This window comes from Pan troglodytes, chromosome 14, assembly GCF_028858775.2.
Source record: "Pan troglodytes isolate AG18354 chromosome 14, NHGRI_mPanTro3-v2.0_pri, whole genome shotgun sequence".
NCBI lineage: Eukaryota > Metazoa > Chordata > Mammalia > Primates > Hominidae > Pan > Pan troglodytes.
Genome location: NC_072412.2, coordinates 52,424,610 through 52,443,635, shown reverse-complemented (window position 1 = coordinate 52,443,635; position 19,026 = coordinate 52,424,610). Strand labels below are relative to the sequence as shown.

The following is a 19,026-nucleotide window of genomic DNA, read 5'->3' as shown; positions in this document are numbered from 1 at the left end:
CTTTACCTTCAACTTCTATAAAGCCCTACTTTGTCAGAATTGTTAGCCCCCAAATGATCTACATTTGGGCAATTTCTTGCCCTTGCCAAGATATCTAAGGTAATAAGGAAGTCTACTAGGTAGTCATAATTGCTCTCTCCTCTTCTTTTTATGTTGTATGTGTTCCCAAAGGCCTCTGCATTTGCTTATTCATTTATTCCAGAAATCTTTATTTCATGTTTAGTATTTAAATACTATGTGCCATGCACTGTCTTAGGAAAAGTATCTGCTTTTATGGAGCTCACATTCACGTAAACAGAGAGATGACAAGCAAATAAATAGACCAAACAAGATAATCTCATACAGTGGCAACTGCTAAAGGAAAAAAACAAATCAGAGAAATCCGCTACAGAGTGACTCAGGCAGGGTGAGGAAGGCTGATTGGGGAGAGGGCATTTACATGGACACCAAATAAGAAGAAGCCAGCCATGGTAATATCAGTAGAGAGTGGCATGTTCCTGGCAGTGGGAACAGCAAGTCCCAAGGCCCTGATGAAGTAACCAGCTTACGGGGTTGAAGGAGCAGAAAGCAGCCAGTCCAGCTCAAGTATAGTAAGAAAGGAAGGGAGTGAGAAGAGAGGAGGAAGGAGAGGTCGGCAGAGCCACATCTCTGAGGGCCTGCAGCCAAAGTAAGGAGTTTGGATGGTATTCTCAGTGCAGTGCAGGGTCTCTGAGGGTCTTAGGCTCAGAGGTACACAGGTAAGGATGGGAGCCCCTTGAGGGCAGTGGGGAAGGTCTTGTGGTAATTCAGGCAGGAGTCCTAGTGGCTTAGAGTACAGAGATGGCAGTGGAGAAAGAGAAGTAGGCAGATTAGGTCAAAAAGTATATTTTGCAGGTAAAATTAGGATAGATTATTAGGTAGACTTATTAGAATGCTGGTGAGTCTTTTGCAAAGGCAGGATAATGGAAAGAGACTCGTAAGTTTTTAAGCTGTATATCTGGATAGATGGTAGGACCATTTACTGGGATAAGGAAAGGTGGGGGATGAGCGAGTGCAACCCAGAGTCCTAGTGTGACGGTGTAAGGTTAGGGATGCCCATCGGAGACATCCACATTGAGAGGCCAAGGAGGCAGCTAAATGTCTCAGTTGTTCATTACTTATTATGACAATGCTTAGCCCTTGGGGTGGAGGTTTTGTTGTTTTCAGTTTCCTATCTCCTGTTTCTATTCCTGCTTCCCACGTATAAGTAATATCAGATAGCAGTAATTTCCATATGCATCTCAAAGTTCTTCACAAGTAAACACTCTTAATCCTTAAAACCCAAAAAGTATGAACTACAAAATGAAAGCAATGAAAAAGCTAACTAAACTCTTCTGATGTCATGAAAAGAACACTAGATTAGGGTTCATAAGGTCCAGATTCTAACAAAAAATGGAAGTACAGAAGAAAACAAATCAGATGTAGATTTGAGTCTTAGCTTGTGCATTTATTAAGTATAAGGCCTAGACCAAGTTATAGAATATATTTTCTTCATCTGTAAAATGGGAATAATAATTCCTTCCTTGTGAGTTCCTCGTGAAGATGAAATGTGCTGACATCTGTGAAGACCTACATAGTGTCTGTTGCATTGTGGACACCTGTAAATGTGGGGTTTTCCCCCACTTTTTACCTATTAAACTTACACAGAGAGCTTAACAGTTCTACCTTGACTCATGAACTGTAAAAGAAAGCTGCTTCCTTAGATAATCGCTAAGCTCTATTTCATCTCTTCAAGAAAAATCTGTACAAGATCTTGAAAACAACCAGATAAACTTCTTGATTAAAGCTGCTTTTAACCTGAACTCAGTGCATCTTTCTGCAAACTAAAGGCGTACTTAAGACTGGGGAAGACAGGGCCTTCACAAGCAGAAATTAAACCATAGAAATGTCTCCACAATGTTGCAAAACGAACAAAAAATTCTCCCTCCAAATCACTAATGTTTCAGGGTATGTACAACTTTTTAGGAGATGGAGTAAATGAAATCTCATAGAGTAGAGGCTTTCATATCACTCACTGAAAGACAGTAAAACCAAAAGGTCTTCATCTTGGGCTTTCCTGAGCTGGATGGGAAGTTTGGAGGTCTCAGCCAACCAGACTGTTGAGTGATAAAAAGTGAAACTGTGAAGAAGCTTCTAGAATCCTAGAAGCTCTAGGAAACAGTGGGTAAGACAAGAGGGAGATACAGAAGTTTAGCTTGGGTTACAAGAAGAAGTTGCTAGTTAGGGACTTTCTGTGCCCCAAATAGTGCCCAGGGGCACTAATCTATCTGCATGATAACAATTTTTATCCGAATCCCAGAGGCGTGCATCTGAAACCCAAACTAAGAAAGATCCTGCCTAATCTTAGGACTTAGGACCCAAAACAAAAAGTTGTTTGGGCCTCGTGGTACAAATAGTGTCAGCTGATCAGGACGAGAACAGTGACCACAAGAGCAAGGCCAAGATGAGAAGTCCATAAGAGATGGAAATAAAGAAGAACCCAAAAGAAATTTGTAAAGCTCTAAACCTGTGCCAAGCTAATTGAATAATGAAAAATGTGTCTAGCCCACAGATCTGTTTTGTTTGGCTTGCACAATGTGTTTTGTTTCTTATTGTATTGAACTTGATTGCCCTCAGGCACTATCCAGTTTACCAAGCAACACCCTTCCTAACATCTTATCTGGCAACAGGTAGCTCAATTACATTACTTCACTGGCCCTGTAAGCATTTGAGATGATAGCTATTGGTATATAGTTTATGTTTACAGATGGATTCATTTTTAACTGTTAAACACTTGAACTTATGTTGATTGCAGAGATGCCAGAAAAAGAGAAGAAGATCATAGGGGAAAAAAGTGGGAAATTGAAAAAGGGTAGAAATCCTAGCAGAACCATCTTTGAAAGAGGCACCCCCGCTCACTGCCCCAATTACAGCAGCTACAAATCATGCCGTAGGTCAAGTGAAGTGGGTGCCTGCCATATTTCTTTCAACTAGCCTTTCAATATTTTGGGTAATTCCCAAGAATCGAAACTCAAATTCCCACCCTTCTTTGTAGCTAGGACATTGGCTTATAGCCTCAGTTCCACCAAAGAGCAGCATGCTGGCAAAACTGCAATTTGGAAAAGAGCAAAATGAACTAACAGGAGGAGTCAGCCACCCCCATTTTTGCCAGCACAGCTGAGGTGTCAGGTTTCCAGGGCTTGCATGACTGAATTCCCTGGACAGAAATGACACTAGTGACACTGTGGCAGGTCCTTCTGTTGTCTTGGGTGAGGAACTGATTCCGTATTAACATAGACCTCTGTGCAAAGAACTGATTCCTTATTAACACAACACCTGTGAAAAAAGTCCCAGATTTCATATGACCACCCTTCTTCCCACAGAGAAAGGACACAGTGGAAGTCTCTCTTTGTCCTTGTTCTGTGAATCCCAATGTGTACTTTTAAGGCAATATGACATTGCACACCCATTACTCAGCACCCTTGGCACTTGACTTCATTGTCACCATCCACAGTCAAGAGGTCATTCAATTTTCACTGAGGAGACCATTATCAGCCATTCTGGGAAACATTCTTGCTCTGCAGGACCCCTATCTTGGGTGATGAACTGGTTCCATATTAACAGAGACCTATGTGCAAAGTGGCAAGCAATGTACAGATTTTTAAACTAAATATAAAGATGATATTAAACTGGTTTTCATTTCTGTTAGCACCAAACAAGAGTGGTTGGAGGTTTCAGCTACAGCAGAGATTTTTAGACAGAATGAAGAACTCTGGGCATTAAGGATGGCTGTAGAACATTCTTCTCTATAATTGCCAGCTGTTAGACAATACTATATTTACTATATAGTATTTACTTTATATTTACTATATAAGGGTAGCAATTCTCATTTATATTTCTCATGATCATCTCTTGAAGGGTACGCTGTTAATCCCCATTTTATGGGAGAAAAAAAAACTCAGATTAAATGACTTGCTTAAAACCAGAGGGGATCCAAATTTGGGTTTTCTCACTGCAAACTAATAGCTTTTTTCCTCCTGTATCAGTGGCTTTCCAAACATATTCTGCAGGTTCCCTACCTAGGCTGTGTGGGACAGCCTAATGCTCCTAGGCTACAAATCTGTACAGAGTGTTACTGTACTGAACCCCATAGACAATTATAACACAATGGTAGTTGTGTATTTAAACATATCAGAAAAGGTATAGTAAAAATACAGTGTTATAATCTTATTCTAATCTTATGGGACCACTGTTGTGTGCGCAGTCTGATGTTGACTGAAACATTGTTATGGGTGCATGACTGTGATAAGATATTATTTTCCTTTCTCCCATTCACCCTTTTAAGAGGGTAGAGAGTTTTCCAGAGGATACATGCTATGTAACTTCACAACAGACTGAAGCAGAAGCAGATATATTTCCCTGTAAGATCCTAGTTTTCTGCTTATATCTCTGTATCCTCTGCCTCCCTAGTCTTTTTTTTTCTTTTTTCTTTTTTTTTTGGAGTGATGAATTAATGAATGGTAGTGAAGGTGTTAGATTGTAAAGTAACTGATTATAGACTCAACCACCTTCCCCTCAAATTCCTCAAGTACCTAGCTCAGTGTAGGCTCAATTACTACTTGATTGATGGATGAAGGAACAAAACTGATTGCTATCATAGATAAAGGACCTGCTCAATGCTTCTGGTAAGTGATAAGCAATGTGTGCACTTGCTCCTGAGTTCACAGTTGCGTACCAGACAACAGACTGCCTCAGCCCCAGCAAGTCCAGGCTCACCTTGGCCCAGGGTGGAGAGATCACTCCTGTCTCCTTGCCTCATCCCTGTCCAGATTCTATTCATTCACAGGCCCAGCTCAGCTCCTGTGCCTTTCCCAGGGATGCCAACCAACAATGAGCCTCGCACTGTGACATCACATAGGAATTTATCTATGTCATCTATTTTGCCTCTCGATCTCATTCTGTCCTGCACTGCTGCCTTCCTAAATCAATTGTGTATATTTTGTTTTCCCTATAAGATCTTAGACATCATGATTATATTGAACTTGGGTGATGTGTACATAGGGTTCACAGTACTATTTTCTCTAGTTTCGTGTGTTTAAAATTTTCCATAATAAAAAGCTTAAAAAAAAAAGATCTTAGACATCATGAAATGTCTCAAAGGTCTTTTGCTTTACCCAGAGTCTCACATAGTGCTAAGTAAATTATAATCACTCTCATCTAAATAAATCTTAAAACTTTACAAAATGATTCAGACTCATCATCTCACTGCTTTTTCACCAAAGCCTTGCATGAAAATTAGAGGAGGCCTCTTTATATTATCTCCACCTTACAGATGGAAGCTTGAAAGTTAAGCAGCCTAAGGTCACCCAGCTAGTGATTAACAGAGTCTGGAGGCAAACCTGTGTCTTGTGATTCCAAATTCTGTGATTTTCCCACTATATTCATGCTCCAGTTTGCTGATACATACTTGTTTAATTTACCTGAAAGACACTTTGTGAAAAATAACGGGCCTAGATCCAGGATATGAGTCAGAACAGACAGGAATAAACCCAGGTCTCCTGATTCTCACTAGGCACTGTGTTCTACAGCGATCTTTTCCCTTATGATTTTAGCTGTAAAGGTGGTCAGCTCATGTGCTGGTTAATCCTATATGTGGCTCCCTTAAAAGAGTGTACAAATTATGTAGTATACAAATTTTGTATCATACAAATGTCCATTTTCTTTTTTCCACCCTATGTGGCTAATTGGCAGCCTCATTACTGTGTTTTCCCAACAAAAATGAAGGGAAGCATTATGAAATTATTCAGTAACTTCAAGCTGTGTCTATAAAGTGTATTATAATTCCCAACTCTCTCTTTTATTTTCCTCTCTCTCATTTGTTTACCCATCAATCCCACAAGCATTTACTAAGCTCTAAGTATAAGCAGAAGCACATTCGACGCTGGGATGTCTTACAATACACAAAGAAAAAGATATCCCTGCTATTAATGAGATTGTCATCTCATGAATATAATGGCATGTCTAGAGAAAAATTCTAAGATATTGAAAGTGTGAACTAGCACAGTATAATGTATTTATGGAGGTGTTGAAGGAATATTGAGTAAGAAAAATAGTTCTTTTTATAGAGAGAATTAATTTGGGGAAGGTTTCATATAGTGGATGTGCCTTGAGATATGTTTTGAAAAAAATTGTAGGGTGTGGTTTGGAAACATGATCTCCATCTGCAGATTCCCAAAGCACTCCCAAATAATTGTACAGTCAAAGTACAATAATGTGTTTTGTATGCAAATGTAGCCTCAGGACAGGTTGCCTCATTCCCCCATGCCCTCCAGCCGCCACTCCTAAGCCCCTGCTACATAGAAATCCTGGAGCCCCTCCTCATTGGTGTAGCATTTCAGGGAAAGGAAAGTCATCAAAATTGGTCCAGGGCAAAAATGAAAAGTAAGTCTCTGTACCTCCCAGTAGCCGTTTAGATTGCCCCTTCCCCATGGTGCTCTGGGCTTTAACGAACAGCACAGCATGGCACAGCCACCATACCTCCCTCAGACCTGCATCCCTGAGCAATCTTATATGTCTTCCCTCCTAGGGCAACCTTCCTTTCCAAGGCCTATGCCCTCAGGAGTCCTCCCTACTATGCGTCTTTGTGCTGCTGCACCATGAACTTAGGTTAATAGTCAACCCTCCAGGGTATTATAGGTACACAGAATGGACCTCTCACTCTAACAGAGAGACACTGCAGTACAATAGTTTCCCCTTACCCTTGGGGCTCACATTCCAAGACCCCTAGTGGATGCCAGACACTGTGGATTGTACTGAACCCTATATATACTATGTTTTTTCTATGTGCACATACCTATGATAGAGTTTAATTTATAGATTAGACACAGTATGAGACTAACAATCATTAATAATAAAATAGAACAATTATAACAATATGCCAACCTCACTACTCTTGCACTTTGGGGCCATTCTTGGGTAAAATAAGGGTTTCTTGAACACAAGCATTGTGATCCCACAATAGCTGATCTGCTGAAATGGCTACTAAGTGACTTATGGGCACAGAGCATCTGCAGCATGGATCCACTGTACCAAGGGATGGCTTACATCCCAGGCGGGGTGAAGTAGGACAACACAAGATTTCATCACGCTACTCAGAACAGTTCACAATGTAAAACTTAATTGTTTATTTCTGGCATTTTCCATTTAATATTTTCAGACTGTGGTTGACTGGGTAACCAAAGCCATGGAAAGGGAAAGCAAGCTTAAGGGAGGACTACTGTATACCAAGCAAGCTACTGAGAGAAGACATACATGAGAGGAGGCAGGACTTGGGGGCTCCTTAAATCACACTCTGTGACTGGTTGAAAAATCTTGCTATGGGTAATATCCTCCTGAATAGTTCAAGACATAACATAAAGAAGAGAGCAACAGAGAGAGAACACCATATGACTATTGAGAAAGTTGAATAATTATGTTAAAATCAGATTACAAAGACCCTGTAGGGTGGGCTGAGTAGCTGGTAATTGCTCGAGTGTTAGGGACACTATAGGCTCTTGTGTGATATGATGGAAAAGGTGCTTTAGGATGCTGCATACAAGCGAGGCTGGAGGAAAGAGAACTGACTGTTGTGGGTCTGGATTATGTGCACACCTGCCGCAACCTAGCTTTCCAGACACCATGGCTGTTTCTTCCCACACCTTCTAGACCAGAGTCTCTGAAATGAGACATGTCACATGTAAGACTCATTCTCCAAGCTTTCAGAGAGAATCACTCCAAAATCTGCCCCCTTGATAGAAATGGGAGAAAGGATACAATACTTTCAAGATGGGGCCCAATAATGTAGGACAGAGATGAGTTTTTTTTCTAAATAAATCTTTACTCATGAGCACGTTGCTAAATATGCAGCCTAGAAAAGAGCACCTGCTAGGGGTAGATAGTGTAATATCCACTCATTAAAAAAGAAGGAAGCAGGTCTTGATTTTGCCCCCAACTTTCTGTGGCATTGAAGAGTTTTATTTTTATTATTAATATTATTTTTCATTTGTGAATCACAATTGTATCATTGATGACGTACAAATGTGATATTTTGGTCGATGCCTACAATGTAGAATGATGAAATTAAGCTGACTAACATAGTGATCAGCAGAAGTTGCCTTATTACTTGTGATTCCAACAACAAAACAAGGCTCTGGTTATTTATTCAAATTACATTATATGGTTCAGATTCTCTTTGGGTTTTGTAATATATTGTCTGGCGGGGAAATGGTAGATGAAAGTCAATCTTCTCTGAGACAAGAGAGATGTGGATGGGTTCTTAAGTGTTGCAGTGACGGCTGACAAGCCCCGTCTACAAGCCAGAATTCAATCTCTTCACCTTTTGGTGCAAGATCTTTATATTGAAGCACAACCTCTAGGCTATGAAATGGAAAGGAAAAGGAAGGAGGGTCAGAGGAGACAGAGACCACTTTATAAGGAATCTATGATTGGGGGCAATTAGGCCACCAGCTTCTGCAGTGCACAACTGCTTACAGAGATCCCTGGAGTGGTTGTTGTTTTCATGTTTATGTAGTGCCTGGGCATTTATATTTTTTAAAGTACTAACATCAGAACCCCCGGGAATGAGGCTCAGGCAATGTAACTTTTAAAACTCCCTCAGTGATTCTAATGTGCAGCTACAGTTGAGAATAACTTCCCTAGTATTTGAAAGAAACTAAATGTTGATTATAAGGATTTTATTTTTGAACTATTTTTCTGGCCTCAATGAATTTAATGTCTGGCTAGAGGAACTTGTGGCTTTGAGATGAAAGAATGCAAAAACAAAATCAAGGTACAGAAAATCACTGGTGGGGGCGGTGGAAAGAGAGAGAGAGTTTGTGCTGTACATGCAACATCGGCGTATTAGTCTGTTCTCACACTGCTATAAAGAAATGCCCAAGACTGGGTAATTTATAAAGGCAAGAGGTTTAATTGACTCACAGTTCCACATGGCTGGGGAGGCCTCAGGAAACTTACAATCATGCCAGAAAGGGAAGCAGGTGCATCTTACATGGTGGCAGGTGAGAGACAGCGTGGGAAGGAGGAACTGTCAAACACATAAAACCATCAGATCTCGTGAGAACTCTCACTATCACGAGAACAGCATGGAAGAAACCTCCCCATGATCCAATCACCTCCCACCAGGTCCCTGTCCCGACATGTGGGGATTATGAGGATTACAATTCAAGATGAGATTTGGGTGGAGACACAGAATGAAAGCATATCAATTGGTGTAACTGAGTGCTTATTAGTCATATTAGGGGCTAGAATTTTTCTGCCCATCTAAGGAAAGATCTATCTATCTCCAAGGAAATATACATATATACAAATTTTTCAGATTTTAGAACTATCATAGACTTCCTGAAGCCAATGTTAAAAACCTCAGAGGTAGTCATAGACTTTTGTAACTACCTTCAAAGGAACAAATAAGCAGTTTTTAAAAATCCACCATAAGAATTAAGAACCCTAAATAGAGGTCTTGATTTTGCCCCCAACTTTCTGTGTGATTCTAACTAAATTACTTAAGCTTGGTAGGCCCAAGTTTTCATATCTGTAAAGTGAGATTTTCATCTGCCCCATAAGAAGGTGTGGGGAATGTTTTAACAATTTTGTAAAAATCAATTTAGAGTGAATAAACAAATATGTGTGATAATACCTTGAAAAGTTGCAATTTATTATCAGAGCTATTCGGAATTAATCTGAGAAAAAGAAACATACAGCTTTTGGGTAACTGACATGTTTGTGTAGCTCTCATTTTTATGTACATCTGCCTTGTCAACACACCATACATAGATTAGAAGGAATTTAGCCACTCTGTATCAGGATAGTGAGTCCCATTGGCAGTTGCCCTATATATTCAATTCTTCTTTCCCTGTAATATGAGGATTATCCTGCAGTGTTTACCAGTGGTGTTTTCTGTCAAACTACTAGTAAATTTGTTCTTATAACTTGAAAAATACAGCATGCATTAAAACTCAAAGAAAAGGTAGCAGTTTGGGGAAACAGAAACCTATGAACCCAAATTTCAATCTTTTTCACAAGAGCCCCAAAATAACTTCTGTGCCCTCCACCTCCTTTCCAGCTGAGGGCCCTAGGGACTGCCTCTGTCCTGTTCCCTACAAGAGGATGGTTATCTAGGAAGGCAATCTTCTTATTTCCCAAGAAATGTACACTGTCTCAGAAAAAGTCCAAGATTAAGAATAAAGCCAGTCCTTCACAGCCAGCGGTTCAAAGTGAATTATTTATGCAGCCTGTGGTAAGATGTTAACTAGAGGTGCAAAGTTTATGTGCAGGAAGTAAGCAGAGCTATGCTGAAAGAAAGACACCAACCAAAGCTTTGGTGTTCTTAGGTGTCAAGGTTTCCCATTCATTTTATTGTCTGAGCTTCAATGGAAATGAATAAAATGCTACATAGAGGATCTAATACTGATAGTGAATTTCGACTGCTGTTTTCCACTCTTCAGAAAAAATATATTAAACAAAATGCAGAGTCATGTAATTCAGGTTACTGTCTGTTTTGTTCATAAAGGAAAATGCTTTATATGCAGAAATTTCAAGTGAGAGGAGATGTCAGGTCTCCAAAAGCAGCTATTGTCAAACAAAGCAGCCAGATAATTAATGCCCTAGAGATGGCCGTGACCACGATATTGGATATCAGCCCATGTCTTCATCTCTCTTGGTAGAGGCACATGCTTTTGAGCTGCTGATTGTACCCACAAAGCCTATCTATGTGTTCTAGTTTTTTGACATAAAATTTCCTCTCCTCTTTATAGAGTATTACTTTAACTTTCTGGTTATTTTTTCTACAACCCTTGCTGACGAGATACTATGAGTGAGGCATGGAAAAAGAATGGTATACGATAGTATTCAGGATGTTTTTGTTATATGTAAAGATGAATAGGCCATTTAAATAACTGATCAGCTTGATTCTCCACTTCCAAATTAATATCCCCCTTCCAGACAGAACAGCTCTGCGTGTAACCTCTTACCACATCCTCTTGTAGAGTGGCTTTTTATCCCGGGCATTTAAGAGAGGGATTCTCTATTTCAGTGCAGATGACTCCATCACCCCTCTCAGAAACTGGGCTATTCTGTAAGGGGGTGTGTGTGTGTGTGTGTGTGTGTGTGTGTGTGTGTCCAACCAAAGACACTATTCCAAATAATTAAAGAATTTGGCATTTTAGGTAAGCCCACATTCTGGCTAATTGAGAATTGCCACTTATGTACATTACCAGGTTATAAGCAAATAGGGCAAAAGGCTCTCAAGGTAGTTACTTCCTTTGTATTAATTAGAAAAAGAACACTCAAGAGTTTAATAACAAAATCACACACCTTTTTTGGACGGTTGATATCTTGTTTCTGTGTATCATGACTAATAGTAATGCTGTAATTCATCACATTAGGAAAGTAATCAACAGTTCTAGCTGCACAAAATTAAAATTGATTAAGACCCGGTGTCACCCTGGCAGAAGCTAAAATTACATCAGTGTTAATTCTATGGCCAATAGCCAAAAGTCTTTTTAGTCTCTTTTGGTTTAAAAAGATCTGCTATATAAAATCTAGTGTATACAAACTAAGCAAAATGGATTAGAATAAAATAATGTTGATATATTTAATATAAATAGTTCTGCAGAGAAAGCTACTCTCATGTTTATTGAGCACTGGTAGAACATCACTATGGACTGGGTGCTGTGCTAGGTGCTCTGCAAATTTGATCCATTTTATCCTCACCAAATGCATGAAGGTATGTTGGTGCCAGCCTCCCACGACAGATGAAGAAGTGGGGACTATAGGAATGAAGTAGCCAATTCAGGAGCCCAGAGCCACAGCCAAGACTCAAATCCAGGGATGTCTCAAATGGATGAACAAAGCATCCTTTCTAATCAATGAGCAACTGTGCTGTCTAACAAGACCTTGTACGTGAGTACAGGAAATATCTTTCACAGATCTAGATTCAAACACTGGGAGAAAAACACTCTTCTTAGAAATCATGCCCTTACTTTTACAATCAAGAGTTTTCCGAAGGATAAGCAAAACTGGTCAATACCCAGGGTCTCAGAGGATGTTCTCCTTGGAGGCACAGCTCATCAATCTCTTCTTGAATGTTGCAAACAATGGGCCAGGAACAGAGAGGGATGGAGGAAATGAAGAGTCATTAGCCACAATAAGTGTCCTTATGAACAGCTCTGATGTCATTTATCTCCACCTTCCAAGAATCCTGGATGGGCTTGCATAGGCAAGTGACAAATATTGTCAATTAAGTCTTTGAAGATAATGGCAAATGTCACTAAGAAAGATTTGTGTTGAATATTACATCAACTCAGTGTTCTTTCCTGGCCACGATGGCCAATGTGAGGTGACATGAGGTTAGGACAGTCATGCCTGTGCTTGGATGAAGCGGAACTCTGTTCTGAGTATGCAGAAGTTAGATTAGAGATTCTCCAAAAACCTTTTTCCAGATGGATGGCAAGAGTGAGGCAGTGGCCCCCAATTCTGGAATAAACCGGTGTTCTTGGCTGGTGTGAGACCATGTATTAGACTCTAAAGACGGTCAGAAGCAGTAACCACAACACTCTTTATTCTACAATTCTGAGTGTGCTGATAATATGGGCAGGAGTTAGAAAGGAACTATTTTTCTGACTTTGTCTCCCAGGCTGTCCCTGCAATATCTACCATTTCATGAAAGAAACAATCTTAAACTAAGTTATACAGAGTACTTGATTCATGTTTCCTCTCTTTTTTATCATCCTGATTCTACCTTTATGGCAGAGAGAATAAGCCATCTCATGATTGCCTTGGACCAACCATCCCAGGCCAGTAGAGAAAGATACACCTATTTCCCCAGGAGCAGAGAGGTTGTCCACGGTGGGGGCTGGGTGGTGAAACTGCACAACATGGCCAGTTGAATCTTCCTTTAAAAAGGTCCTATCATCAAGTGGGGCACATAGCATGATTAGAGGCCAGGGGTTGCCTTTATTCACTTCTGCTTCCTCCTCTGCCTAATTCCTGTACCTGAGGGAGCCTTACAGATCCCCGAAATCTGGGTGATGGAGCAATGAACCATATAGGCCCATGTTCCCCTGTATTATCTCATCCTATACCTACTTTTTATATTTGTCAATAAAAAGTCTATGGCTGTCTTGTTTTTTGCAATCCATCCTTATGAATGCTCTACTACTAAAAACATAGAACAACCTTTGTGGGACAATTGGAAATTTGAACACTAACTCTACATTTAATATTAAGGAAATATTAAACTTCTATTTAGGAGTGAGAATGGTATTGTGAAAATATTAGGTTTGTCTAAGAGTGCATGGCTTTTAGATCTACGTAATAAATGTTTTCAGATTGAATGACATGATGTCTAGGATTTGCTTCATAATAACATGGGAGGGATGGCAGCCAGAGGACATATGGATGAAACAAGATTGGGCTTGAGCTGATAATCTTTGAAGCTGGGTGACGAGTTCACTGTACTGGGTTTGGTTTTTGGTTTGTTAGTTGTGTGTATGTTAAAAATGTCCCATAATAAAAGCTTTTTTAAAAAATTAAAATTGGTTAAAGTTATTTTAAATTAATATTAGAAAATTGTATTTCTCAAAAATATTTTATGTGCAATTATCATGATTCATAATGTTACATGGAATAGGAAGATCTAAAACATATAAGGTACAAAGTACTGCATGTAAAGTACTGCATATACACATTTGCTTTTATATGTACATGTAAGTGGAAGAAGAAATGATGCAAATATAAATTATGGTTGCCCCTGACTGGTGAGAATACATATTATTTTTCTTTATTCATTGTTACATTTTTGTACCTCCCAAATTTTCTAGAGAGAAAATAAACTATATTTAAAATTTTATAGTTATTTTTATATATAAGCCATGCTTGTGACATATTATTAGATTTTAAAAAAAAGATACAGAACTATTTGTGAAAAAGAACCTCAATTCTGTTTTAAAATGTGTGCACATGGTAAGTGTGTGAATGTATCTAAAATGAATAGCATCAAAAAAAGAAACAAATCTATATTCTAGATTTTCATAGACAAAAATAAATAAATATATAAATAAATAAAATGAACAGCATCAGTTGTTAATTGTGGCTATCTCTAGATGGTGACATTATTGGACATTTTTTAGTTTATTTGCCTCTCTGTGTGTTTCTTCAATTAATAAGTATAATATTGTAATCAGAAAAATATGGCATAAAAAATAATGCCAGATTTATTATACTTCTTTATAAGGGTTAGCTATATAGGGCAATATAACATACAAGGAACTACATAATATATACTTACAAAACACATATGTAAGTCCAAAGGAATTTTAAATTCTCAAAGTGTGTCAAGCTTTTAAACGATGATATAAAATCTTTTCAATAGCCAATATTATGTGGTGATGCTCTTGCCTTCATATACTTAATTCCTTAATAATCATGTTTCATTTTCTGTTCAACTCCAGGTATATCCATGCCAATACCAGTCTTTGGGCTACAGGATGATTCGAAGGTCTTTAAGGAGGGGAGTTGCTTACTCGCTGATGATAACTTTGTCCTGATCGGCTCTTTTGTGTCATTTTTCATTCCCTTAACCATCATGGTGATCACCTACTTTCTAACTATCAAGTCACTCCAGAAAGAAGCTACTTTGTGTGTAAGTGATCTTGGCACACGGGCCAAATTAGCTTCTTTCAGCTTCCTCCCTCAGAGTTCTTTGTCTTCAGAAAAGCTCTTCCAGCGGTCGATCCATAGGGAGCCAGGGTCCTACACAGGCAGGAGGACTATGCAGTCCATCAGCAATGAGCAAAAGGCATGCAAGGTGCTGGGCATCGTCTTCTTCCTGTTTGTGGTGATGTGGTGCCCTTTCTTCATCACGAACATCATGGCCGTCATCTGCAAAGAGTCCTGCAATGAGGATATCATTGGGGCCCTGCTCAATGTGTTTGTTTGGATCGGTTATCTCTCTTCAGCCGTCAACCCACTAGTCTACACACTGTTCAACAAGACCTATAGGTCAGCCTTTTCACGGTATATTCAGTGTCAGTACAAGGAAAACAAAAAACCATTGCAGTTAATTTTAGTGAACACTATACCGGCTTTGGCCTACAAGTCTAGCCAACTTCAAATGGGACAAAAAAAGAATTCAAAGCAAGATGCCAAGACAACAGATAATGACTGCTCAATGGTTGCTCTAGGAAAGCAGCATTCTGAAGAGGCTTCTAAAGACAATAGCGACGGAGTGAATGAAAAGGTGAGCTGTGTGTGATAGGCTAGTTGCCGTGGCAACTGTGGAAGGCACACTGAGCAAGTTTTCACCTATCTGGAAAAAAAAAAAAATAAGAGATTGGAAAAAATTAGACAAGTCTAGTGGAACCAACGATCATATCTGTATGCCTCATTTTATTCTGTCAATGAAAAGCGGGGTTCAATGCTACAAAATGTGTGCTTGGAAAATGTTCTGACAGCATTTCAGCTGTGAGCTTTCTGATACTTATTTATAACATTGTAAATGATATATCTTTAAAATGATTCACTTTTATTGTATAATTATGAAGCCCTAAGTAAATCTAAATTAACTTCTATTTTCAAGTGGAAACCTTGCTGCTATGCTGTTCATTGATGACATGGGATTGAGTTGGTTACCTATTGCTGTAAATAAAAATAGCTATAAATAGTGAAAATTTTATTGAATATAATGGCCTCTTAAAAATTATCTTTAAAACTTACTATGGTATATATTTTGAAAGGAGAAAAAAAAGACACTAAGGTCAGTGTTATAAAATCTGTATTGCTAAGATAATTAAATGAAATACTTGACAACATTTTTCATTCCTGCTTTTTCATAGATACCATTTTGAAATATTCACAAGGTTGCTGGCATTTGCTGCATTTCAGGTTAATTCTCAGAAGTGAAAAAGACTTCAAATGTTATTCAATAACTATTGCTGCTTTCTCTTCTACTTCTTGTGCTTTACTCTGAATTTCCAGTGTGGTCTTGTTTAATATTTGTTCTTCTAGGTAAACTAGCAAAAGGATGATTTAACATTACCAAATGCCTTTCTAGCAATTGCTTCTCTAAAACAGCACTATCGAGGTATTTGGTAACTTGCTGTGAAATGACTGCATCATGCATGCACTCTTTTGAGCAGTAAATGTATGTTGATGTAACTGTGTCAGGATTGAGGATGAACTCAGGTTTCCGGCTACTGACAGTGGTAGAGTCCTAGGACATCTCTGTAAAAAGCAGGTGACTTTCCTGTGACACTCATCAGGTAAACTGATGCTTTCAGATCCATTGGTTTATACTATTTATTAAAACCATTCTGCTTGGTTCCACAATCATCTATTGAGTGTACATTTATGTGTGAAGCAAATTTCTAGATATGAGAAATATAAAAATAATTAAAACAAAATCCTTGCCTTCAAACGAAATGGCTCGGCCAGGCACGGAGGCTCGTGCTTGTAATCCTAGCACTTTGGGAGGCTGAGATGGGAGGATCACTTGAGGCCAAGAGTTTGAGACCAACCTGGGTAACAAAGTGAGACCTCCCTGTCTCTACAAAAAAAATCAAAAAATTATCTGATCCTTGTGGCACACAACTGTGGTCCCAGCTACACGGGAGGCTGAGACACAAGGATCACTTGAGCCCAGAAGCTCAAGGCTGCAGTGAGCCAAGTTCACACCACTGCCATTTCCTCCTGGGCAACAGAGTGAGACCCTATCACAAAAAAAAAAGAAAGAAAAAAAGAAAATGACTAAACTGAAATGGTCTTAGTCAAAAAATATAAACAGACTTATTTTTAGAATCCTTTCAACTTATTTCCTTCTTACCTGGTTCAGAAACAAGTTTGTTTCAACTGTGAGAGTAGTTTTAAAAATAAGTTTTCCTGATTGGTTACCAATAAACACCAAACAAATAAAGGAGGGGGAAAATATCATTTGAGGCTTAACATTGCAATTAATTTAGAAATATGCACCTCAATCTCAAGCCAGTTTATAACTACCATAGTTTTGAGCAAAATTTTTCTTCTATTTCTCCAAAAACTCACTCATTTCAGTATTACTCATTAACACTGGGCTCCCTAATAGAAAAGCAGATATTATAATATTTCATTGAAATGGTTACTAAAGAGAAAAAGAGATTAACAACAGTTAATCCACCTTGATATTATAACACTCAAGGTTAAATTGCATGTTGTTATTGGAATCAATGTTATATATATGATTACAATGCTGAAGAATTTCTATTGAATGAGAAATAGTGTTTGCCCTAAACCTTTGGGAAAAAAATACAATTTGAAAACTAAAGAATGTGGGAAGTGTCATTGTGTAATTTGGAAATGCATAAAATTCTCATTATGTCCTCATAGATATGTTGAAAGATGGTTCACTATTTCAAAGATAGAATGTATAATATGCTGCTAGTACCAAGGCTGCATTTGAACTGAACTACTCCTTATGATATACCATACTAACTGATGAAAATATAAATGTTAAAATGTCTCCGCTCTAATGTATTTTGCCTTCACTTGTAACTCTGCACATTTCATTATATATTAGGGAAAAGATTACAGATTCTACCCCCATATACTCAATCTTGATCAGAATGAACATTAATGTTGCCTGATAGATGTCTTTTGACCACCTATATATTACAAATGTGTATGTGTTTTTTTCTTCCATAAGTATCTATTCAAGTGTATACTGTATAGGCAAATGTGTAGCTGTATATATGTACAGACATGTTCTCATGCACTTTATTCAATATTTATATATTTATATGGACAAAAAGCAAGTCAATGAAAACACTCAGTATATACACATGTGTGCATGTTTGTATCATGTTTATTTAAATGTGAATTCATGTTCTAATATTTCTATGACCTTCCATTGCTGCAAAGCAGATTAAAGTGTAACAAAAATATCAGCTCTTTAAATAAACTGGAAATTAATCTAATTTTATGGAAGAACTTTAAGACAAGTCTATGAGGGTGGCGAAAACAATGGTCCACATATATAGTTTCTTGATCCTAAATAAAATGGTACCTTTGGGCCCTTTGTTTAGTCTGGCAATTTTCTGACTACTATGGCTTTTTAAACAGACTCACACCTAAGTGAAACACAGTTGTCAAATGATTTATGGATCTGTGATTAAAGGATTCACTTTTAATCAATACTATTAAAACGGAGTAACAAACCTTGCTCTACTTTAAGTTGAATGATAGATTCCTCTATATTCAAAAAAAAGCAATTAACTGCCATAATTAGGGAAAACTGTTTAAAGCATACTGCATTTACTTGGCCACAGCGCCATCTCATGGTAATTTTTTAAAGTGCTACCGTAGCCAAATTGAACTAAGTCACTGTACTGCTTTCAGCAAAGGGTGCTTCTCCCATTTGTGCATCAATGAGACATATTTATAAAGTGCTAAATTATTCTGTGCCATATGTAACAAATACAGTGAAGATTATTTTATGAACTTATTTTAATTGAGGCGATGCTAAAAGTTTTCAAGAAAGGATAAATAACTGTAAATAAAGTAGACTCAAAAATGAATGCGATTTTGTGTGAGTCCATAGCTGTGTCTACTAAACGGAATTACCCCAAATCTTCCAGGTCATCAGACTCAGAACTCCAGGTATCATCCTGATATTTGAGAGCAAAAAAGCCTGTGCTTCTGGAAGTCAGCCATGTCACAGAGCTAGGATCCATCCAGTTGGATTAGCTTTATCGCCATGATCCAGTTTCTAGTTATCTGCAGTAGAAATATGCTCCATGTTTGATCACTATGTCTGGTTCCACGAAGCCTAAGAACATAGAGAACAACTTCAGTGCCCTAAGAGATGTGCACAGGTGCGTGTGGTGTACACCAAGACATGCACACAAGTGTGCACATGCACAGATGCATTAACATATGCACACACAACTCTCTCTTTCACAGGAGATCATTTCAGGAATTAAAGTAAACCAAGGAGGCATGGTGTCA

At 38.4% G+C, this 19,026-nt stretch overlaps 1 protein-coding gene and 1 long non-coding RNA gene across 3 annotated transcripts in view; one reads left to right on the top strand and one right to left on the bottom strand.

Annotated features, from left to right (window-relative positions):
* LOC104001829 (uncharacterized) overlaps positions 1-4,896 on the bottom strand; it is a 287,875-nt gene extending 282,979 nt beyond the window's left edge. The window contains exon 1 of the long non-coding RNA XR_010150695.1: positions 4,774-4,896. This is a non-coding gene — a long non-coding RNA (uncharacterized LOC104001829). The remainder of the gene's footprint in view (positions 1-4,773) is intronic.
* HTR2A (5-hydroxytryptamine receptor 2A) overlaps positions 1-18,601 on the top strand; it is a 65,427-nt gene extending 46,826 nt beyond the window's left edge. Inside the window, exon 3 of one of the 2 annotated variants that reach the window (XM_522752.9) lies at positions 14,502-18,601. In XM_522752.9, coding sequence (XP_522752.2) covers positions 14,502-15,304 — 803 coding nt within the window. In that variant the 3' untranslated portion in view covers positions 15,305-18,601. The remainder of the gene's footprint in view (positions 1-14,501) is intronic. The other variant, XM_003314137.7, reaches the window with a different exon arrangement.
* The last annotated feature ends 425 nt before the right edge of the window (positions 18,602-19,026 follow it).